This window comes from Palaemon carinicauda, chromosome 2 (genome assembly GCF_036898095.1).
Source record: "Palaemon carinicauda isolate YSFRI2023 chromosome 2, ASM3689809v2, whole genome shotgun sequence".
Lineage (NCBI taxonomy): Eukaryota > Metazoa > Arthropoda > Malacostraca > Decapoda > Palaemonidae > Palaemon > Palaemon carinicauda.
The window spans coordinates 135,861,528-135,887,168 of record NC_090726.1 but is presented as its reverse complement, the minus strand read 5'-3'; the positions used below and the strand labels follow the sequence as shown (position 1 = coordinate 135,887,168).

The window sequence follows — 25,641 nt, the reverse complement described above, 5'->3', positions numbered from 1 at the left end:
TTATTCTGTGTGATCTTCCAAACTATGACATACAGTATTAACCTTTTAAAAGTTTATATGTACAAGCTTTGATTCATCAGCCTGTTTTAGAGCACAAAATCACTTCATTACGATTACATGAGTAATGAAGTCTCTCCATTTTCTTGTTTCTTAAAATCTTAATAAAATTTTCTTTTCCAGGTTTCCATCTATGCTTTCTCATTATTTTCAAGCTTCGTTCCCAGGTCTCAGCTCCTACATCAATATCCACATTTTTTTATATCCAATTGTTCCTCTCCCATTTACATTAACTGCACAATTCCTTCTCAATGTATTTCAAAAATGGTAATTAATCAGTAAATAAATTCATACTAGGATCCTTTTAAAGCACATCAGCAAAGAAATTTACCAATCTCGTATAAACAACTGTTAGCACATTGCCCCACTGAAGGAAAATAGTGGAACAAACCTAACTCCGTAAGATGCCAAGACTCCCTCTACCTTCAAGGGTGATATTATCATGTAACTTTTAAAGAGTGAGAGAGGTGTTATTCAGAAGTAAGAGTATCCTGTCAACATGCCCTAGAGATCTAAAACTAGCCAAGTGAAGTGGGCTTGTCACTTGTGGTCAATAGGGGCCCTAGACCCAAAAACCTCCATCTTTTTAATTGCAGACCCCATCTTTCTAAAAAGTGTGTGTGCCTCTTATTCTAAAAGCATATAGGTTAGCTTTCTCTTGAGTGTTTCTACGTAGAAGCATGGCTGTTAGCAAACACATGAGACCTGTCAGGCTTCTTGGCACAATTCCACCAGGTATTTCTAAGAGCCAAGATGCAACCTTCCAGCCCAGATATGGCTCCATTCAGAGGAACTTAACAAAACCTAGTGAGCCCTTCATACAACCTCAAAGAGATTCCTTCCTGCCACCAAATATGCGTTTTAAAGATTATAGAAACTCAGATACAAAGAATATACTCAAGTTAGTTATAGTAATTCCAACTTTGGCTTGTCAGCAATTTCGCTTCCTTCAAAAGACTGCATGTGCAGGGATCCAACATATTTTAACAATTATAAAAGCTCCATGTGAAGTGTAGAATTGAAACTGATCTGTTGTTGAGTAAAGCACTTGGAACCACCTAAATTGTTAAATTTATTAGTTTTGATTCCTTATTAATCTTTGGTAGCTCTGTGTTACCTTTTCTGATCAACACTAACCTTACACTCACCCAGGCTTATGTTTGGTTTTTGAAGGAACATTAATATTTTTTCCAGTTTTAAAATTTCCCAATCTGTGATTGGGAATATTTTCTCACCATACTCTGGCAAATGATAAGAGAATAAGGTAGCCCCAATTCATAAAGATGATACCCCACTTACCTTTGTGGCCATAGATTTCTCCCATTTGATACATGAATCAAACATGCCCACCAACAGATGTAGACGTGACAGTGTTGAACAGTTGGTAATAGCTTCCCGCCAGTGTTGTACAGCAGTTCCCTCTACTTCTTCATATTCTAACAAATAAAATATACATATAAGTATGTCACACTTAGAATTCCACTGACAAATAAGAGATTATGAAAATATTTTTCTAATATAACACGTCTCTACAACTGCTCTTTAGTCGCATTTTACCTTGCTGTGCCTCAGGGTTCTCTGTAGGAATTGGTTTACGGACTGGCTTCATGATACCTTTCAAGAACTTTATCTGTATGTGTCGCTGGGCTTCAATCAAACACTCCCCAAGTTCTTGGACAGTTGTAGCCTACAAAAAAAGAAAGTTGATACTAAGAAAACCCATACACACAATCAGTAAGGATCACCAAATATATTTCTCAAAGCTTTCACGAATATGAGTGATCTATAGATGTATTTACCTCATTTGCCTTCTTCTCCCAAGCTTCTGGCTCTGGAACACTGCCAAGCCACCCTTCATTTAACTCCTTTTCAATCTGGATTATATCTTCTCTTAGGGTTTCCAATAGTTGAACAGATCCATCTACTAAATCTTCCAGGGGCTGCCACCTTAAATAAAATGAAAAATATTTAATAAATCACAAACTTAGCTGCCAGAATACCATCATAAAAAGGAGTAAAAAAATGTTTTGTAATACAGCATGAAAAAGGGGCAAACTGCTAAAGCGCACACAAAAGGTATCAAAATTACACTGAATGACAGTGAGTAGGGATATAGAGGAGAATAGGTTCTGGAATCTGATGAAATCAAAATGAGAAAAATCAATTGAAATGTAAGTACTATTAAAACCAGAGAGCATAGGTAGGGAAAAGGATAACTGCATACAGGAAGATGAGAAAAGGAGGCCAAAAGGCGGATGGCATCAACAAAGCACAGTTGGGAGGAAAAGGTTCAGATTTCAAAGCCAGCAGAGAAAAAGAGCAAACATTAACGAATGAAGTGCCTGAGGATAGAAGTTTAACAGGTGATGAGGCCAAATATACACAAGCAAGTCCCCTATATAAGAATGAGATATGTGATCCAAGAGCAGGTTGTTTTGAAGTTCTAAATTCTAACATAATTAACATATGCATCCAACTCATAACTCTTCATTGCAAGCAATAGGCTGACCTTACTTATACTACATATATAAAAATCTAGGGGATTTACTGTACATAATAAATAAATATGGAGAAATTACATGTAAACAGGTCCTGTAAAGATTGAGGGCAGCATTTGTAAAATTTCTTACATGAAGAAAACAACATATGAAATGGAGGATGTTGGCAAGTTAAGAGGAGGAAAGAGATAACATAACAGATGAAGAATTGAATGGGACCTCAGGAAGGTGATAATGGAGGTCAAGTCCCAGGAACAACCAAAATGCAGTAAAGTATCACTTTATTGTCTACATCACATAACATTCTGTTTCTTATGACAATGTGCGCCACTTTTGATGCCTCCCAGAAAAGATATGTAATTAAGACAGCTTGGCATGTTTGTTTTTTAACATTGTTTATACTAATTTGCATTTTAGGGTGGCAATTTTGAATAGTATGGTTAATTTATGTTATTTTAGAGCAGTGTTAGATAACTTTATTAAAAATAGTTTACATACATACATACATATACCAAGGCACTTCCCCCAATTTTGGGGGGTAGCCGACATCAACAAATGAAACAAAACAAAAAAGGGGACCTCTACTCTCTACGTTCCTCCCAGCCTAATAAGGGACTCAACCGAGTTCAACTGGTACTGCTAGGGTGCCACAGCCCACCCTCCCACATTATCCACCACAGATGAAGCTTCATAATGCTGAATCCCCTACTGCTGCTACCTCCGCGGTCATCTAAGGCATCGGAGGATGCAGCAGGGCCTACCGGAACTGCGTCACAATCGCTCGCCATTCATTCCTATTTCTAGCACGCTCTCTTGCCTCTCTCACATCTATCCTCCTATCACCCAGAGCTTCCTTCACTCCATCCATCCACCCAAACCTTGGCCTTCCTCTTGTGCTTCTCCCATCAACTCTTGCATTCATCACCGTCTTTAGCAGACAGCCATTTTCCTTTCTCTCAACATGGCCAAATCACCTCAACACATTCATATCCACTCTAGCTGCTAACTCATTTCTTACACCCGTTCTCACTCTCACCACTTCGTTCCTAAACCTCTCTACTCGAGATACACCAGCCATACTCCTAGACACTTCATCTCAAACACATTTAATTTCTGTCTCTCCATCACTTTCATTCCCCACAACTCCGATCCATACATCACAGTTGGTACAATCACTTTCTCATATAGAACTCTATTTACATTCATGCCCAACCCTCTATTTGTACTACTCCCTTAACTGCCCCCAACACTTTGCAACCTTCATTCACTCTCTGACGTACATCTGCTTCCACTCCACCATTTGCTGCAACAACAGACCTGAAGTACTTAAACTGATCTACCTCCTCTTGTAACTCTCCATTCAACATGACATTCAACCTTGCACCACCTTCCCTTCTCGTACATCTCATAACCTTACTCTTACCCACATTAACTCTCTACTTCCTTCTCTCACACACACTTCCAAATTCTGTCACTAGTCGGCCAAGCTTCTCTTCTGTGTCTGCAACCAGTACAGTATCATCCGCAAACAACAACTGATTTACCTCCCATTCATGGTCATTCTCGTCTACCGGTTTCAATCCTCGTCCAAGCACTCGAGCATTCACCTCTTTCACCACTCCATCAACATACAAGTTAAACAACCACGGGGACATCACACATCCCTGTCTCAGCCCCACTCTCACCGGAAACCAATCACTCACTTCCTTTCCTATCCTAACACATGCTTTACTACCTTTGTAGAAACTTTTCACTGCTTGCAACCACCTTCCACCAACTCCATACATACTTCGCACATATTTCTCAATTTTATACAATAACATGGGTTACTAAAGCATTATCAAAACATTTAGTACAGTATAATATAATAATGCCTGCCTTTTATACATTAAAAGAAAATGTGACATACAGATGCTGCCAAAAATGGAAAGTCAATTAATTGCTGTCTCCACAACATCCAAAAGGCTTGCAGTCCAAAGCCTAAATGGTTATACTGTGCACAGACAATTTTCTCTTACTGTGAAGGTTCTTAATATGGAAGACTTACAGCGGTCAACCCAGAACTAAGATATGTAACCCACTATTCAAAATTGCCACCCTAAAATGCAAATCAGTATAAACAATGTTAAAAAACAAACATGCCAGGCTATCTTAATTACATATCCTTTCTAGGAGGCATCAAAAGTGACGCAAATTGTCTTAAGAAGTTCCACTATATTCTACTAACTTGTATTATTTAGATATCAAGTTTGCATTTGTATAAAATTCATCAATGCTTCTGAAGTTAGCACTGTAAGAAGTACTGTACAGTACATATATTATGTACATTATATCTGCATTAAAATCATACACTCAATTACAATTTTATTAAAGATATTGTTGTACAGTCTTTAGCAAAAATAACGAACCTGTTCAGCATACTGATAGCGACAAGCCAAGACATTCGGAAGATTTCTCATGAATCTTCATGAGTGAGTTGTAAAGAATTGAGTTAACCAGTAGACTAATGGACACAAGTAGTTTACTTATGTTTCTTTTACAATTATGTTCCTCTCACTACAATGATTATGTTAGCTTTACATTAGTCTCCTTTATTATCATCCTTATTTTTACTTGCTAAGCTACAACCGTAGTTGGAAAAGCAGGATGCTTTAAGCTCAAGGGCTCCAACAGGGAAAATAGCCCAGTGAGGAAGGGGAATAAAAAACAAATGAAATATTTAAAAAACAATAACATTAAAATAAATATCTATATAAACTATAAACTACATTTGATATGAGACTTAGTACTATATAACAATGTCTCTAAATACTGGTATACAAGACATAAAATTCTGCTAATGATAGTAGATGAATGAAATAATTTTGTGATTCAGAGCCCTTTCCATTAACATGATCTTGACCTAAACTATAAAATTCTATTACTGACAATCAGAATTTACGAACTGGAATACTTATACAACACAAGACTAACTTACTATACTATAAGCAAAAACTTAAGACTGTTAGTACTTACTCTTTTACAAAATTGGTTTCCATCTGCTTCCTGGCTTGCATAATAGCTGTTTTTAATTTAGACTCCCTCAGGCCTTTAACAGCTAAAGATTCCAGAAGTGAATCTATCTCCTCTAGAGTACTGCAATGAAAAAAATGTTTCTTTTTTATATTTGAAACTTGAATGTACATACATACACATATACCAAGACACTTCTCTCAATTTTGGGTGGTAGCCAACATCCAACAAATGAAACAGAAAAGGGGACCTCTCCTCTCTACGTTCCTCCCAGCCTGACAAGGGACTCAACCAAGTTCGGCTGGTACTGCTAGGGGTGCCACAGCCCACCCTCCCCAGTTATCCACAACAGATGAAGCTTCATAACACTGAATCCCCTACTACTGCTACCTCCCCGGTCATCCAAGGCACCGGAGGAAGCAGCAGGGCCTACCGGAACTGCGTCACAATCGCTTGCCATTCATTCCTATTTCTAGCCACTCTCTTGCCTCTCTTGAATGTGTTAAAATTTAAAGCTTTTCCTACACAAAATTCTTTTGAAACATAAAATTTCTGTGCTCCTTAAAAAAAGTTTGTTTAAAGTAACCCCATCAATCCTACAAATGCCACCATCATGGTCTGTGATGATGTAGACTCTAAACCACTACAACATGGTATTTTTATTATAAAATTAATTTTTAAATATACTTACCTGGTAGTTACATATATATAGCTTAAATCCCGCGTTTCGTCGCGCAAGGCAGAAATTCAAATTTCGCGGCAATCGCCATCATGATAGTAGGTGGTCATACATGAGCGCCATCTCTCAATAGGTTACTAGAACCATTCCCAACATTCCTCAGAAATTCCATGCCTCTGTTTTCAGCGGGGAGGAGGGAGGGCCCTTTTATATATGTAACTACCAGGTAAGTATATTTAAAAATTAATTTTATAATGAAAATACCATTTGTAAATATGTAACTTCCTGGTAGTTACATATATATAGCTAATTGACACCATTGGTGGCGGGTAGAAAACCTCATCCCAACATGAATTCATATAATTATTAATAACAACAATTAGTAGTACCAATAATCTGGTTCTTACCTGATAAGGAAGCTGGCTTCATAGTTGACCTGCCTCATTTGCCTGCATTCCTTAAGAGACTCAGCGATCCACTCAGGGGGCTGTAAAAGTCTCTGTGGAGCTACCACAAGGTCCTCGACCTTAGCGTGGCTAGACCTCCACCCTTGCTACCCTGGCATAGCCATGGATAATGAATCTGACCACTTACTCCAAAGTTAAAAACACACATCATAAAAAACTAACTTGACTTGCATCCCAGACTGTGGAAGGCTGCAACAACCTTCACAGACAGCTTGTGAACACAAGTTCAAGAAAAAAGGCAAGGGTATATAATAAAAAAAAGGTTATAGGGAAGAGGCAGTAGACCCTTCTCCAACTACGACGCTGGAGGTAACATAAGGACCCAGGGAACAACAATCTTCATTCTGTGTCTGGACATCCTTGAGATAACAGTCTGTGAAGATTGATTTACTTCACCAGAAAGTAGCCTTCAAAATTGACTTCATTGACCTATTGTGCTTGTAAGCCATAGAAGTTGCTACAGCTCTAACCTCATGTGGTTTTACCTTAAGGATAGGGAAAACTTCTTACTTCACAATTCTGGTGAGCTTCCCTTATCAAACCCTTAATGAAAAAAGCCAGGGTATTCTTTGATAAAGGCAAAGAGTGCTTTTTAACAGAGCATCAGAGGTTGTCTGCTTGTCCTCTCAGGTGTTTGGATGTGTGCCGATAAAAATTTCAGAGCTCTCACTGGACAAAGGCCTCTCTCCTTTTCCCGTCCAATTAAGTGAGATAGCTCTGGGATGGTAAAAGATCTTGGCCAAGGTCGATAAGGATTCTCGTTTTTGGCGAGAAAGCCTAGCTGAAGGGAGCAAACTGCATTGTCTCCATTAAAGCCCACCTTCTTGCTGATGGCTTGTAACTCTCCTATTCTTTTGGCTGTACCCAATGCAATTAGGAAAAGTCTTCTTGGTAAGATCCTTCCAAGACTCCTTGTCCAAGGGTTCAAACCTGATTGAGGTTGAAAAGGCCATGACTACATCCAGGTTCCAAGGGGGGGTTGGATTGTGCTATATTGGCTATAGAGGTACTGGTAGAGGAAAGTTTGTTATTCCTGCACCATACTCTAAATATGTCCAACTTGGATTGGTAAACCCTAATAGTGGATGTCCTTCTAGCTCTCACGATAGCTCCTGCAGCCTCCCTTGAAAAGCCCTTCAGTCTTGCCAGCTTTTCAATAGTCTAAAGGCAGTCAGATTGAGAGCGAGGAGATTCTGGTGGTATCTCTCTAAGTGAGGCTGTTTGGGTAGACCGCTCCGATTTGGTAATGTTCTGGGGGTATCTACCACCCACTCCATCATCTCCGCAACCCAAGGTCTCATGGGCCAAAATGGAGCTATCAGGGTCATGCGGACGTTGGGCGATTCCCTGAATTTTTCAGGACTCTGTTCAGGATCTTGAATGGAGAAAAAGCGTACACGTTTAGACCCTCCCAGTTCAGAAGAAAAGCGTCCACTACGGCTACTTCCTAGACTGGGACTGGAGAGCAAGATACCGGCAACCTCTTAGTCATTTGTGTGGCGAAAAGGTCTATCGAGGGTTGACCCCACAACATCCAAAGGCTGGTGCACACCTCGTGAAGCAGGGTCCACTCTGTAGTTAGAACTTGCCTTCTTCTGCTGAGCAGATCCGCCCTTAAGTTTTTCTCCCCTTCTATGAAGCGAGTAATCAGGGTTATGTCCCTCGCTTTCGCCCAGAGAAGTAGATCTCTCGCAGCCTCGTAAAGTGAGGCCGAATGAGTGCCTCCCTGCTTTTTGATGTAAGCCAACGCAGTGGTGTTGTCTGCGTTGATATAAACCAATCTTCCTCGGACTTCCTTCTGAAAGTGAATGAGGGCTAGGTGAATGGCCACTAGCTCTTTGATATTTATGTGCCATTTCCTCTGAGACTTTACCCACAGAACCCTGTTCGAGAATCGTATGCGTCAAACAGGGACAAAATCGACCTCTTTAGTTCAGACAGGTCAGACACTTGATGCGTGCCGCGTGCGCGAACTGAACCGTGTACTGATCGCTGCAAGGGATCGTCAACCGTAGTCGGGTGACCACCAGGGGAAAGTCCTTGCGACATTTCCGGCGTGCCTTGTGCGCGATCTGAACCGATTCTCATCCCCAGATAAATGATATTCTGTGAGGGTGTTAGTTGAGATTTGGCCAGGTTTACCATCAGACCTAACTGTTGCATTAAGGACATTGTCATTTGAAGAGCCTCCAGACACTTTACTTCTGATTCTACTCTGAGTAGCCAGTTGTCCAGGTACAAAGAAAATCCTTACTCCCTTTAGGTGAAGCCAGCAAGCCACGTTGGACATCACCCGGGAAAAAACGTAAGGAGCCGTGCTCAGTCCAAAACAGAGTGCTTTGAACTGATAAGTGGTCTTGAGGAACACAAACCTTAGAAATTTTCTGTGGTCCGGGTGTATCGGGATATGGAAATACGCGTCCAGCAGATCCAATGACACCATCCAGTCTCCCTGTCTGGTGCCTGCAAGGACTGACGCTGAAGTTTCCATGGCAAATTTTACTTTGCTGACGAACTTGTTCAATGGACTGATGTCCAGAACAGGTCTCCATCCCCCCGAACTTTTCAGAACTAGGGAAAGTCTGTTGTAAAGTCCCTCCGAGGAGGTGACCTCTACCACTTCTATGGCTGATTTCGAAAGAATAAGGTTCACTTGCTCTTGAAGAGCTGCTGCCTTGTTCCCTGAGTGGGTTGTTGTCAACTCTAAGGGTATCGACGACATGGGAGGCATTCTCAGGAAGGGGATCTTGTCTCCCTCCTTGAGGACATTGATCGTCCAGATGTCTGGCCCCCTTTGGCTCCACTCTTGCCAAAAGTGGGAAAGCCTGGCTCCCACTAGTGTCTGGAGATTGCATGTCTCACTTTCTTGATTTGGTTTGCTGTCTTGGGAATCTACGAGCTTGACCTCCAGCCGCAATCCTCTGAGTTCCCCTTGAAGGGGTTCTCCCACGAAAGGGCTGACGAGCGGGAGGAGCCTCTTTTTGTTTCCTTGCTAAAAAGTTAGCTGGGAGGACTTTCTTAGCAGTCCTACAGACAAGATCTTGCGTAGCCTGTTGTGCCAGAGCTGCCGACAAATCTTTCACTAAGTCCGGAGGGAAAAGATGATTACCCAACGGAGCAAATAAAAGTTCAGATCTCTGAACAAAGGACAAACCTGAAGATAAAAAGGAACAAAGCATAGCCCTCTTTTTAAAGAACTCCTGCGGCGAAAAGGGCGGAAAGTTCGATGGAGCCATCCCTCAACAGCCTTATCCAGACAGGCAATCAGATGCATCCGAGCCTTGTTCTTAGGGTCTGTGGCCTCTGCGAGAGCTCCGAGAGTCCAGTCCATAAGGCTGAAGACTTTTATTGTCCTAAAAACTCCCTTCATCAGATGGTCCATTTCAGAATTGGACCACATAATCTTTGACTTGCTCATGACTGACCTGCGTGAGGAGTCAACAAGTCTGGAGAAGTCTCCCTGGGAGGAGGCAGGCACTCCCAAACCGAGAACTTCCCCAGTCGAATACCACACACTAGATCTGGAGGCCAGTCTAGTTGGAGGAAAGGAAAAGGAGGCCTTCCCTAGATCCTTCCTCTTGGACGTCCATTGGTTGAGAGTTAAGAAAGCTCTCTTAACCGATCTAGCATGAACCATCTTCTTGAAGGAGGATGTTTTTCAGGGTCTGCCCTTCAAAAACTGAGAGGGCGGACTCTGGGGCATAGGTTGAGTAAAGTCCTCTAGATACAGAGATGTTAAAACTGTCAGTAGCTTTTTAAGGTCAGCTGCTTGCGGCGAATCCTGAGATTCGTCCTCTAAAACTTCGGCTACAGGAACATTGATCTCCTGAGTCGAATGGGCAGGAGACAAAACCGCATCATCCTGTTGGTTATCGTCTTCCATAAAGAACTCATCCTGTCCTGATGGAACATCGTAAATGATACCATCCAATTGTGAAGAAGCATCACATGTACGTTCTGCAAGTCTCGAGGGAGAGACAGGTTCCAGTGCTTCCAGCATAAGTCCATCATGTTGTAAGTGACCCCCATGCTGCGAGGGTAAGTCCTGCTCGCGTGCGTCCAGCGCGCGTTCAGCATGCTGTATGTCAACAGCGTGACGCAAGGGAGCGTTAGCTGCGCGTCCAGAGAGTCGCGAAGGAGAGACAACCACTTGTCTATCATGCTGCGAGGACAAGTCCTGACTGCAAGAGTCCAGCATGCGTCCATGTTGCCGTGAGGTTTCAGCGTGCTGTATGTTTACAGCGTGACGCAAAGAAGCGTTAGAATCGCGTCCAGCAAGTCACGAAGGAGATACAACTGTTTGTCTATCATGCTGTGGGGACAAATCCTGACTGCATGCGTCCACATACGTCCAGACTGCTGCATGCGTCCAGGTTGCTGTAAGCTTCCAGCGTGCTGCATGCGTCCAGCATGCCGCGAGGGAGAACCTTGCCGCCTCCTGTAACGCGTCCAGATCGCTGCGAGGGAGCGTCCATGAGCGCTGCAGGTCGCGTGCGTTCTTGCCACGAGAGCGCGCTCGGAACTATGACGTACGCGATTCTGACGTGGAGGAGCGTCCTGCTCGCGTGTGTACAGTATGCGTTCAGCTCGCGTGCATCCAGCATGCTGCATGTGTTAAGCATGCTGTGAGGGAGCGTCCATGAGTGCTGCAGCTCGCGTGCGTTCTTGCCGCGAGAGCGCGCTTGGAACTATGACGTTCGCGAACCTGACGCGGGGGAGTGGACCGCTCGCATGTGTCCAGCATGCAGTGAGGGAGCGACAAGATCTATGCTGCCTCCCAAAAACAGGTCCAGATCGCTGTGAGGGAGCGATCTCGACGCTCGGTCCCATGACGAGCAACTCTCTTGTATAGCGGGAAGGGAAAACGTAAAACGCCAGCCTCGCGTCCACCGACGGCGAGGATAACACTTTACCTCGCCTTTCCAATGGCGATGGTGAGCGTACTGGGATACGTCAACAGGATCGCTCGAGGGGACATTCGTTCACTGATCAAGGTCTAACATCTCCCTTCGCCTTTCGAATTTCTTTCTCCCAGGGGTTGGGGAGCATGGAAGAGGTCTCGGGCTAGGACTATGACGGACACGAACGAACACACCTTCCACTGCACTACGTCATTTTACGTGCCACTGAACACTAGCACTTTTAACTATTTCACATTAGATCATAATAGACCTGCTCGTTGCGAGAGATTATACTCTTTCGCTAAGGGCTACAAAGAAAATACAATAGGTTATATGATTAATATTAGTATTCTCAAAATCGAAATATTAAATAACGATACAAGTATTGTGAAACAATAACGATCATCAAGAGTACTACGTAGCGTAAATTGATTGTACGCTCGTGAAAACTCTATATAAATCGAAAATTAACTAAAAGAAATATACTAATAGGACAAATATATACTTAACAATAATATATTTCCCTAAATTATAAAAATTTAAATACTTATGCTTCCTAAGTTAATATTTTAAACATTTCTTGCAAGAAAAAGAAAATAATTCACATATTTGCAAGTCATACTAAGTAGATTACGTCACAGGATTGTGACGTCATCGCGATGGCGGACTGATTTCCTTCAAGGCATACAGATCTCGCCCTGCTAAGAGTTTACGTAACATAATTGTGACGTCATAATGTTTTAATGTTTAAATGTTTTTCCTTCCATTATATCTTTAAGCGTTGTTCGTTAGTTAATAAAGTAGGGGGAAAAAAATCCTTGATCCTATCCATTTCAATCTTACGAACATAGAAAAGAAAAAAAATACACACATGCCATCTGCTACATACTGTGTAGGAATCAAAAGCAGCTTGAAAGCCGGTCTATCCCTACACACAAAGTTTAACAACAGAGGAGCCATCTTGAAAATGTTAAATTAAACTGTCCAAGTTGGACCAACAAAAAACTATCTTATTTCATGTGAAAAGGAAAATCCAATATCTTCGATAGTTGAAAGGCAGCGAAAGCCATTAACAATAATCAGCCAAAAGGTACTTCACCAAATTGTAGAATAAAGTAATAAATCAGCGAAACGAATTTCCTAGGTGTTGACTTGATCAACGGCAGGGAATTTCTGAGGAATGTTGGGACGGGTTCTAGTAACCTATGAGAGATAGCACTCATGTATGACCACCTACTGTCATGGCGGCGATTGCCGCGAAATTTGAATTTCTGCCGAGCATGCGACGAAATGCGGGATTTAAGCTATATATATATATGTAACTACCAGGGAAGTTACATATTTAAAACTAGACTTCAAGCATCTATTTCCTTATCAGTTCATACACTAGTATGCCTAACTTCGAGAGTTCCATCAATATTTGTCCAGGCTTCTTTTGAGCTGATGGATCCATCAGCTTGTTTTGACCAATCACTTTACTATTTTTTATTAGCAAAAGTGGTGAAATAATTATTTTCTTCTTCAAAGGTTTTGCAATAGACTAGAATCTATGAAAGCTATATACTGTATATCAAATTTTCTTGATAATAAACAAGCAACCATGAGTTCCGTATTACACTACCCTCCTTCTCATGTAGAGTTCTGTTAGCTATGACTGATATGACAGAATTAATAGTTAACAGTTTAATAAAATAAGCTTTGGTTTGTCTTAAAATCAAAAGTAAAAATGTTCAGAGAAGAGTACAGTATTTGTCTTTCCTTCCAACTCTCTAAATTTACCCATAATTAGCCGTGTTATGATATCGTAAGTTATGCTTACTATTAGCACTTGGATTCTCACTCTATACCATTACCACATTTGACTGCTATTGCTAATAGAACATATGGCACCCAACTTCTATTGAATCTAAAGTAGTTAACCTCCTCAACCACAGGTATTGCGTTTGAGCCCCTCCATTAGGTAAGGAATTCCGAGGATAACAGGATTTCATAAACTTATGATTTTGTTTTTGCTTAAAGTACTTGGAAATACTATATACCAGGTTTGTAGCTAAGCTACAAACCTAGTTGGAAAAGCAGGATGCTATAAACCCAAGGGCATCAACATGGACAAATAGCCCCGTGAGGAAGGAATATAAGGAAATAAACTATTAGAGAAGTAATGAACAATTAAAATATTTAAAGAAGCGTAACATTATTACAACAGAACTTCCATATATGAACAATAAAAAGAGCCTTATGTCAGCCTGTTCAACATAAAAACACTCGCTGCAAGTTTGAACTTGAGAAGTTCCACCAATTCAACTACCTAATTAGAAAAATTCTACAACCTGGTCACAGCTGGAATAAAACTTCTGGAATACTGTGAAAAATTGAGCCTTATGACGGAGAAGGGATAACTATTAGAACAAACTGCATACCTAATATTACAAACAGGACGGTACTGTCCGGGAAGATCTGAATGGAAAGGATGGTTAGAATTATGAAAAATCTTTTGCAAAATGCATAACAAACTAATTGGAAGATGGTGCCAGGATTAATATTTAGATCAGGAATAAGAAATCTAATATAGTAAGTTCCTGTACTTTTAAATGTAATATACACTGCTCTGTGAATGAACTGTCCTTTAAAAAGGATATAGCACAGTACTTGCTGTTGCAAGGATTGGAGATGAGGAGAGAGAGATTACAAGAGAGGAAGTGTAGAGACCACTAGATGAAACAAGAGCAGGAAAAGCACCTGGTATGGATGGTGCGAGGGCTGAGATGTTAAAGGAAGGGGGATGTGACTGATGGAATGGTTAGTGGGATTGTTTAATATGTTTTATATTGTCAATGGTGCTAGTGGACTGGGTGTGTGTGTATTGTTCCATTACACAAAGGTGGTAGGGGAGATGTGCATGAGTGTTGTAATTCCAGAGCTATTAGTATGTAGTGTGGTTTGAAAAGTGTATAGTAGTGCTAATAATTAGGATTAAGTAAAAAAAGTAAGAATGCAATCTTAAAAGTGTAGAATGGCTTTAAAATAGGTAGGGGATTTATGGATCAGATATTTATAGTTAAATATACAAAAAATATCAAACCAAAGGTAAGGAGGTATATTTTGTATTTATGGATCTGGAGAAAGCTTATGATAAGAGTTGTTAGGGATGCGATGTGGAATGTTGCATGTGAAGTTATACGGAATTAGTGGAAGGTAGTTTCAAGCAGTGAAGAAGTTATACATAGGCAGTAAAGCGTGTTAGGATAGGGAATGAAGTGAAAAAGTGGTTTCCAGTGGGGATGAGACAGGGATGTGTGATGTTGCCATGGTTGTTCAATTCATTTGTTCATGGAGCTGTAAGAGAGGCGAGTGCTAGAATGCTTGGTTAAGAATTGGATCATGAGTGGGAGATGAATCAGTTGTTGTTTGCAGATGATTCTGAATTGGTTGAACACTCAGAAGAGAAGATGTGCCGATAAGTGACAGAGTTTGCAAGGGTGTGTGAGAGAAGTAGCAAGTTAACGTGTGTAAAAGTAAGATTATACGATGCACAAGAAGGGAGGGTGGTGCTAGATTGGATGTCTTGTTAAATGGAAAGTTACTTTAGGGAATAGATCAGTTCAAGTACTTGGTTTCTATTGATGCTGTAAATAAAGTGAATGCAGATGTATGCAAAAGAGTGAACGAAGGATGTAGTGTTGGGGCAGTGAAGAGATTGGTAATGAATACAGGTAGTCGTCGACTTACGACCAAGTGAAGTATCGTGAGTCAATCTGGACATGTCAAACTTAAAAAGTGAAGTTTCCGTAGGTTTATTATGCTGGGTCATGATTCGGTAATTATCTAGGTCATATTTTATCAACATTTTCTTACTGTATATCATTATTCCAGAATTCTTGTTTCATGGGATATCATATACTGTACTCTATTAAGACATTTTTATATTCCATTTTTCAATTTCGGGGGCATTTTATAATCAACAATTAGACATTTTTTTTTCATCTTTGGTTGTGATCAGTTGAAGAGAATGCGCACATACGAATAAGAAAGAAGGCGTGCAGTTTACATAATTTCCTAACTTATTAAAAACATCTTCATTCATGTTAACCCCCAGGCGTTTTTCTTTTTCAAGCACGTTTTGCAATATTTTATTTTTAGATTGCGCTGACAGCCTTAATTTACGTCATAGAGAGGTCAGGTTGGTCTCATTATTTTGGAAAATGCCTTTAGTTTCTCATAGGGTTATCAAAAATATGCAAAAAAATGCAAATAGCAGTTTTTTGCAAGGACGTACCGGTATGTCCATGGGGGTTAAGGAATGAGTTTTGTGAAACGTAGCAGTACGTCCATTGGGGGTAGAAGGGTTAAGGACTGTAATATAAAATCCTGTATTCAACTATTGAGAGAGGGTTCATTACCTCGTAATGAGGGGGTTAGAGTTTACAGTAGTGCCGATGTTACATAGTGCGTTAAGTTTCAAGTCAAGAGGAAGGACTCAAAGGTTTAGATTCACAGTGATAGTTCAGTGGAAAATATTTGGAAAGAGGGTTGACAATGGATCAGTGATGTAAAGTGGGGTTTTGCTAGGGTTTACCTAAAAGAAGGCTGGTTTTATTATGATTTTACTGAGCGGGCATATTTATTTGCTTAAAACTTGGTTTAAATTATACCTTTATTTTTTCCAAGAGCAAGTTTAAGGTTTCATTATACTGTACAAGACTTAATTTTACAAAGGGGGATAATGGGTATAGAATTAGAATCCTACAGGGAAATTCCAGTGATTATTAGATTGGGATTGGTTACATTTCACACTAATCTTGAGTGGTGTTTAACTTCATTCATCTAGAATGTGTTCCTATCTTTTTCCTTCACTATCCCATCTACAACAGTGTGGGAATCAACAATATTATTTCTATACACACCTCATGTCCATATACATGGCTCCTTCCTCACCATTGATCACTGATGTCACGAGACTAATGATTAGGTTTTTGAATTCAAGAACTGAAAAGCAAGTTAATATGTCGAGTATCGACTAATTAGTTGCCATCAACTGCCAGATGGCATGATGGTTCCTAGAGGGGAGGTCTTTTGCTGAGATGAGATCAGGAAATTTCTATTTTTGGGTAATGGCGACACGGCCTTGAGCAAAAGCAATATGAACACCAGCCGAGTACAAAATAAATTCTATCATTAAAAACTATACCTGATATATTCATTTTTTTATGGGTGACAAAGTAAAATATCTATTTTTATTGGACTTATCTTATACTTGATTGCCAAAGTTTTATGAATACCGTTTGGATCCATTGGTGCTACTAATCAAGTATTAATATTTGAGGAGAAATTATCTAATTCCTCCTACATCAACATTAGGTAACAAACAAAGCTGCAGTTTTTCATACATGATTATATTCTCTATAAATTACATGTATAAACTGCAATTCGTGTTAGAACTATAATTCTTGAACTGAAAATTCAAACTTACTTGTAATAAAACCACATATTTTGTCCTACTGGAGGAAAAGTTTCATCATCATTAATGAGGCGAAAAGCTTTTGGTCTTCCACGTGGTCTACCCTTCCCAGGACTTTCTTCCCCATTTTTTACAGGAGTTCCCTCAAGAGATTTTGGTTTAGGTGGTCTTCCTCGAGGACGTACAATCTTTTCTTCTCCTGGGAGTTTTTCCTTTGGAGGCCTTCCACGGGGACGTGGCGGAGTATCCACTTTAGGTTTCGGAGGCCTGCCTCGACGTCCTGGAGTCTAGGCAACGAAAAAAGTTAGTAACATGATGTGAAAAAAAGAACATCAATTCCTGTACAATAAAGACTACAAAGTTTAAACTGATGAGGATTAATTAGGTGTTTACTTACCTTTGTAGGACTTTCAGAAAGTTCTTTCTTGATAAGTGACAACGGTTTGTCTTCTGCCTCAAGTTCTAACTGCCTTTTGACATCTGACAAGGGTCTGTCTTCTGCCTCAAGCTCTAGCTTTTTTTTGACAGCAGCAAGGGGTTTCTCATCTGAATCTGAGTCACAGCCTGGGAGTATCTCTGAAGACAAAGTCCTTGGACTAGACTTCTGCTGGGATGACATAGAGCCAACAGAACTAACAGATAAACCACTGACAGTTTTATTCTGATCATGCTTACTGAGGTCTTCAGATATTTTGGTATCTGACGTGTTGACAATTGGCACATTGGATTGTGATGCCTTCAGACCATCAGGTCTAGGTTCTAAAGATGCAGCGCTGTTTTTTGAAGCAGAATTAAGCACCTGCACAGAGTAACTTTTTTCTGACTTAGAATTAAGCAAAACAGAGGTGACGCCATTTTCAGATCCAGCACCACGAACATGTTTGGATTCACAAGCTGGTGAAACCGTTTTATTGTCTGTAGACGATGGTTTGTCTTGTGAAGGCTGGATCAAAGGTCCACTAACTGATGTAACAGAACTAGATACTGCTCTTGCATTACTACTTACATGTTTTACAGAATTGGATTTCTCTGAGATGCTATTAGCTGCAGGAGAAGATTCAGAAATCCCAAAACCTGTGCCATTAATATTGCTTGGTTCTGGTGCATCTTTTTCTGGAGAAGTAATAGGTGTATGCAAAACCGATCCTGGATCCTTTTCTGAAGTGGGAGAGGAAAGCGAAGGGGATACACCAGGGGATTTCTCCATCTCCAACTGTCCATTTACAGCCTCTTTTCTTGGACTTGTACCCTGGAAAGAAAAAAAAAGATTATATTCAATGAGAAAAACTGGAAAAAAAAAAAGCTATTTACTAGAAAAGAATAGGTAGATAGACGCAAGTTATTTTTCTAAAAGAATTTTTGTTCATAAAACCTACTACTATAATGCTTAATCAGTATTCATAGGGAATATGCTTTCAAGTGCACACCAGTCCACAAGAAAATTAAATACATGAATATTAAGGGTGGGTTATTACTAGCCTTGAAATGGCTCAACCCACACTCACCAATTTCCAGGCCAAAAGAAGATTCATATGCTGAATCCCATACTGTCTCTACCTCAGCAGACAAAAGTGACCCAAGAAAGCAGCAGGGTCTATCAGAATTGCATCAATCGCTCACCATTCATTGCTATTTCTAGCAAACACTTTCAACTCTCTCGCACCTATCCCCGTCGCCTAGGGCTTTCTTCATGCCATCCACTCACCCAAACCTTCTTGGCCTTCCTCTTGCATTTCTCCCATCAAATCTTGCTTTCATCACATCTTCACCATTTTTCATCCTCTACATGGCCAAACCACCTTAACGCATTCATATCACTTCTAGCTAATAATTCACTTCTCACACCCGTTCTTACTCTTACCCTATCCAATCGAGATACACCAGCCATACTCCTCAGACACTTCATCTCGAACACATTCAATTTCTACCTTTCCGTCACTTTAAAATCTCATTTATCAACACAGCTTCTCTTCCAAAACTGCAACCAACACAGTTTCATACACAAACAACAATTAATTCACCTCCCACTCATGATCACTCTCATGTATCAGTTTCAATCTTCAGCCAAACATTAGAGAATTCACACATTTTACAGCTCCATCAACGAACAAATTGAACAACCATGGCAATGTCACACATCCGTCTTAGCCCCAATCTCACTGGAAACCATTCACTCACTTCATTCTCTATCCTAACCATGCTTTATAGCCTATGCATAAACTCTTCACTATTTGCAACAACTTCCCACCAATTCCATATAACTTCATATGGGTGGATTGATGAATGAAGAGACAATGAGAGATAAAAATAGAAGGACGTTGAAAGGAGATGAGGTAAGGAAAAGGTGGCTGAATACTTTGAAAGGTTACTGAATAGAGGATATTGAGGCATAAATAATTGTTGGTGCAGGTGTTGAGGTGTCAGTGATGAGAAGTGATGAGAAAGAGAGGAATTACAAGAGTGGAAGAGAAGGCAATACTATATTAAACGAGAGCAGGAAAGGCACCTGGTGTGGATGGTGTGAGGGCTGAGATGTTAGAGGAATGGTTGGTGAGATTGTGTAATATACATTTTGTGTTGTCAATGATGTCAGTGGACTGGGTGTGTGAGTATATTGTTGCACTATACAAAGGTAAGAGAGATGTGCAGGAGTGTTGTAATTCTAGGGGTATTAGTTTGTTGTGTATGGTTCGAAAAGTGTAATGTTGATTAACAGAATTAAGGAGAAAACCGAGGATGCAATTTTATAAGTGCAAGGTGGTTTTAGAAGAGGTAGCGGATGTATGGGCCAGGCTGTGAGAAAAGTGAAGAAGAGCGAAATGAGTTCTGGAATTAATTAACTAGGTGTATAGAAGGACTGGGTAAAAGGAATTATGTAGCTGTCATGGGTGACTTAAATGCTAGAGTGGGCGCTGGAGAGGTAGACGATGTCACTGGGAAGTATGGCGTACCAGGTGAAAATGAGAGTGGTGAGAGACTGGTAGATGTGTGTTGAGCAAGAGATAGTGATAACTTCTAACTTTTTCAAAAAGAAAGATAAAAACAAGTATACATGGGTAAGAGTGGCAAATGGAAGAGTGGTAGAGAGGGCATTAATGGATTATGTGTTGCTAACTAAAAGAATGTTTGGAAGATTGAAAGACATGCACGTGTTTAGGGGTATGGCTAACGGTATGTCTGATCATTTTTCGGTGGAAGGAAAATTAGTTGTAGCAAAAGAGTAGGGGAATAGAGTAGGTGGATGTAAAAGGGAGCCATTTGATCCAGCAGCACAGAAAACATTAGGTTTACTCATGTTTTTAAGGGGGGGGGGAGAAGAGGGAATATTAATAATGGAAAAAAATTTTTAAGTTTTAAGGGGAAGAAAATATTATGATTAAAATCTTAAAGAAGACCCCAATAACCTTCCACAGAATTAATTTCTCCACCAGCGACAACTGCGAGAGCCGACACCTAAATGTCCACTCGGAATAGTATCACTAAGATTAGAGTGGCTCAAGTGCATGCTGAACCCGCTTGATGGGACAGAGTATTCTAAGAATACAATCATCCCCTCTTTAATTAGTGACAGGCAAACAAGACAGAATGGCGAGAGTTCTATCTTTATGATACCAGCCCACCCCAAGGGCTAAATTTCAGCGCGAAAATGGTTCCGAGTGCTGATATGGGAATACTGACTTACCTATGGTCCAAACATTATTGGGTAGTTGGCAAGAACACCACAGCTCCCAAAACTATGTGTATTAATACTAAGTGAAGTGCTGATCAGAGATTCATATAATCATAAACACTTGCCTTAACGCAGTATGTTGTATTAGCATCAACCCATCCTTTCTCTACGTAAAGTCCCGGAGTTGTACAATTGAAAAGCCAATATCTGTCATGATTCCGATCAACACCCAGTGGTTGAAGTCTTGCTAGAGCTTCTTTTTGAAGGTTAATTTTTTCCCATGCAAGAATGATTTGTTGCTTTCTCATTTCCTCTTCCTCTTTACGCTGCCTAAAATAAAGAAAAAATGAACATTAGACAAACCCCAATAGAGGAAAAAATAAATACTACTTTACTTACTTTTGAAAAACATACATTGAGTTTTCTCTACAAATAATAATGGGTGCTGCAAAAGATAAATCTTCTACATCATTCATGTATCAGATTATTTCTCCATAGCCTACTTTCTTCAATAAGTTCCAAACAGTAATGCAAGTTATTTTGGAAGATAATAAAGTGTACACACCTTTATGGTGTACCCAATACCATTTCAATAACAATGCAAATTAGTAAGAGTAATGCATGAATGGTCCTTGCTCTCAATCTTCTTAGTCTTTATCAAATCTTCCTCCACAATTAAGAGCTTATTATTTCACCATTTCTTACTTAAAAATGGCAAATTAGTCAAAATGAATTGCTCAAAATATCTATTATGTTGTCACTTGAAATATCTATGTGATACATTTATGTAAACTGCATTAATTTTTATAAGCTAAAAAACCATCACTAATTAGGAAAATTTTCTGGTCCACAAAATCCCTCTCAATTCATACCAGCAACTAACTGTCACCTCACTGTCTTATTCTTCTATTAACGTGCTTTTTTCCCCCAAATTTTTTGTATGGGGTAGGCACGCATGGTTGCCTTCTAATTAGTTGAGTTCACAACACAGGCTACATGCAGTGTGACAACCATTTGTCTGTTAGCCAAAAACTGGTGATCCCATGAACATTCAGAACATGGTATGGTTATGGACATATGAGATTAATGGGTTTGGATATTTTTTTTCTTTTTAAATACATGGGGTTTCCTTTGATCTTGTAATAACACTCCCAGAATAATGTTATTTTTATTACTAAAATAAATTTTTGAATATACTTACCCGATGATCATGTAGCTGTCAACTCTGTTGCCCGACAGAAATCTACGGTCGGGATACGCCAGCGATCGCTATACAGGTGGGGGTGTACACAACAGCGCCATCTGTGGTCAGGTACTCCAGTACTTCTTGTCAACAAGACCTCAATTTTCTCCTCGGTCCACTGGTTCTCTATGGGGAGGAAGGGCGGGTCATTTAAATCATGATCATCGGGTAAGTATATTCAAAAATTTATTTTAGTAATAAAAATAACATTTTTCAATATTAAACTTACCCGATGATCATGTAGCTGATTCACACCCAGGGTGGTGGGTGGAGACCAGTATACATGTTAACAAAGAAGCTAAGTATCCCGTATTTCATTTTTATTAGTTATTCAAAATAACAATAAAAAATAAATAAGTACCTGGTAAGGAAGTCGACTTGAACCATTACTCTGCCTTTAATAAGTACGTCTTCCTTACTGAGCGTAGCGGTCCTCTTAGGATGCTGAACGACTCTTAGGTGGCTAAAGTATAAAGGGCTGCAACCCATACTAAAGGACCTCATCACAACCTTTAACCTCGGCGCTTCTCAAGAAAGAATTGACCACCCGCCAAATCAACAAGGATGTGGAAGGCTTCTTAGCCGACCGTACAACCCATAAAAAGTATTCAAGAGAAAGGTTAAAAAGGTTATGGGATTATGGGAATGTAGTGGCTGAGCCCCCACCTACTACTGCATTCGTTGCTACGAATGGTCCCAGGGTGTAGCAGTTCTCGTAAAGAGACTGGACATCTTTGAGATAGAATGATGCGAACACTGACTTGCTTCTCCAATAGGTTGCATCCATAACACTCTGCAGAGAACGGTTCTGTTTGAAGGCCACTGAAGTAGCCACAGCTCTCACTTCATGTGTCCTTACCTTCAGCAAAGCAAGGTCTTCTTCCTTCAGATGAGAATGTGCTTCCCTAATCAGAAGCCTGATTTAGTAAGAAACTGAGTTCTTAGACATTGGAAGAGAAGGCTTCTTGATAGCACACCATAAGGCTTCTGATTGTCCTCGTAAAGGTTATGACCTTTTTAGATAGTACCTAAGAGCTCTAACTGGGCAAAGTACTCTCTCCAGTTCGTTCCCCACCAAGTTGGACAGGCTTGGGATCTCGAACGACTTAGGCCAAGGACGTGAAGGAAGCTCGTTTTAGCAAAAAACCGAGCTGCAAGGAACATGTAGCCGTTTCAGATGTGAAAACTATGTTCCTGCTGAAGGCGTGAATCTCACTTACTCTTTTAGCTGTTGCCAAGCACACGAGGAAAAGAGTTTTTAATGTGAGGTCCTTAAAAGAGGCTGATTGGAGAGGTTCAAATCTTGATGACATAAGGAACCTTAGGACCACGTCTAGATTCCAGCCTGGAGTGGACAACCGACGTTCCTTTGAGGTCTCAAAAGACCTAAGGAGGTCCTGTAGATCTTTGTTGGTGGAAAGATCCAAGCCTCTGTGGCGGAAAATCGCTGCCAACATACTTCTGTAACCCTTGATCGTAGGAGCTGAAAGGGATCTTACGTTCCTTAGATGTAACAGGAAGTCAGCAATCTGGGTTACAGTGGTACTGGTTGAGGAAACTGCATTGGCCTTGTACCAGCTTCGGAAGACTTCCCATTTAGACTGATAGACTCTGAGAGAGGATGTCCTCCTTGCTCTGGCAATCGCTCTGGCTGCCTCCTTCGAAAAGCCTCTAGCTCTTGAGAGTCTTTCGATAGTCTGAAGGCAGTCAGACGAAGAGCGTGGAGGTTTGGGTGTACCTTCTATACGTGAGGTTGACGTAGAAGGTCCACTCCTAGAGGAAGAGTCCTGGGAATGTCGACCAGCCATTGCAGTACCTCTATGAACCATTCTCTCGCGGGCCAGAGGGGAGCAACCAACGTCAGCCGTGTCCCTTTGCGAGAGGCGAACTTCTGAAGTACCCTGTTGACAATCTTGAACGGCGGGAATGCATACAGGTCGAGATGGGACCAATCCAGCAGAAAAGCATCCACGTGAACTGCTGCTGGGTCTGGAATCGGAGAACAATACAACGGGAGCCACTAGGTTATCGAGGTAGCGAACAGATCTATGGTTGGCTGACCCCACAGGGCCCAAAGTCTGCTGCAAACATTCTTGTGAAGGGTCCACTCTGTGGGGATGACCTGACCCTTCCGGCTGAGGCGATCTGCCATGACATTCATATCACCCTGAATGAACCTCGTTACCAGCGTGAGCTTTCGATCTTTTGACCAGATGAGGAGGTCCCTTGCGATCTAGAACAACTTTCTCGAATGAGTCCCTCCCTGCTTGGAGATGTAAGCCAAGGCTGTGGTGTTGTCGGAGTCCACCTCCACCACCTTGTTAAGCTGGAGGGACTTGAAGTTTATCAAGGCCAGATGAACCGCCAACGGCTCCTTGCAATTGATGTGAAGTGTCCTTTGCTCCTGATTCCATGTTCCCAAGCATTCCTGTCCGTCCAAAGTCGCACCCCAGCCCGTGTCTGATGCGTCCGAGAAGAGACGGCGGTCGGGTTTCTGAACAGCCAAAGGTAGACCTTCCTTGAGAAGAAAGCTGTTCTTTCACCACGTTAGAGTAGACCTCATCTCTTCGGAAACAGGAACTGAGACCGTCTCTAGCGTCATGTCCTTTATCCAGTGAGCAGCTAGATGATACTGAAGGGGGCGGAGGTGGAGTCTCCCTAACTCGATGAACAGGGCCAGCGATGAAAGTGTCCCTGTTAGACTCATCCACTACCTGACTGAGCATCGGTTCCTTCTCAGCATGCTCTGGATGCATTCTAGGGCTTGGTAGATCCTTGGGGCCGACGGAAAAGCCCGAAAAGCTCGACTCTGAAGCTCCATACCCAGGTAGACAATGGTCTGGGATGGGACGAGCTGGGACTCCTCTAAATTGACCAGGAGGCCCAGTTCCTTGGTCAGATCCATAGTCCATCTGAGATTCTCCAGACAGCGACGACTTGTGGGAGCTCTTAAAAGCCAGTCGTCTGACGGAGCCGGACACAAGATCATGGTACTGCTGCACAGTCTGTGAACTGTCAACCATGGAGAAGCGAGGAAGTACAGCGACAACCCGAAACTGTCTAGACTGTCTGGGTAGTACAGACAACTCCTTATCGGGTTGCTGAGGTTGCCGCACTGCGTCACAACAAGTCACCTCTGCTGGTTGTTGAACGTCTTCCCAGTGACACACTGACTCCGTAAACAAAAATCCTCTAACAAGGACTAAGCTTGGACTGCATGTCTTGCAACAAAGCTCAAGGTCTATGGGAGCAGGTGTGGCAACAGACGGGGTTAGCGACTGAAGCGGAACCATTACCCTCCCTGGAAGCACGTTATGCTTAAATAAAAGTCCATAGGAGGCTAAGCAGCTAAAGGCTCCTCTCCAAATGACAGAGTCCTCAAGGGAATATCAGAAGGAGGGAGAATAGCACTTTCTCATCTACAGGAACCATATCCGAGAAAAGCTAAGTTCTCTCAGTGAGGGTTTCACTGGTGCAAAAGCAGCAGACCAGAAGGCAACGTTGTGAAACTGCTTGACAGTCTTGTGAGTTGGCAACAACCAAAGATGTGTGATTGAGGAGCATGCGGTAAGGTATGCAGAGCATGCTGTAAGGAATGCAGAGCATGTTGAATGGCATGCGGCTTATGCTGCATGGGATGAGGCTCATGCTGCATG

General features: G+C 41.2%; 1 protein-coding gene across 2 annotated transcripts in view; it reads right to left on the bottom strand.

Annotated features, from left to right (window-relative positions):
• The window catches only part of LOC137627248 (tyrosine-protein kinase BAZ1B-like), a 131,884-nt gene that overhangs the window by 44,214 nt on the left and 62,029 nt on the right, over nucleotides 1-25,641 (bottom strand). The window contains exons 14-20 of one of the 2 annotated variants that reach the window (XM_068358330.1): nucleotides 20,868-21,072; nucleotides 17,470-18,321; nucleotides 17,085-17,359; nucleotides 5,571-5,690; nucleotides 1,857-2,004; nucleotides 1,615-1,744; nucleotides 1,357-1,493 (exon numbers count right to left, since the gene is read on the bottom strand). In XM_068358330.1, the coding sequence (XP_068214431.1) occupies nucleotides 1,357-1,493; nucleotides 1,615-1,744; nucleotides 1,857-2,004; nucleotides 5,571-5,690; nucleotides 17,085-17,359; nucleotides 17,470-18,321; nucleotides 20,868-21,072 (1,867 nt within the window). The remainder of the gene's footprint in view (nucleotides 1-1,356; nucleotides 1,494-1,614; nucleotides 1,745-1,856; nucleotides 2,005-5,570; nucleotides 5,691-17,084; nucleotides 17,360-17,469; nucleotides 18,322-20,867; nucleotides 21,073-25,641) is intronic. The other variant, XM_068358336.1, reaches the window with a different exon arrangement.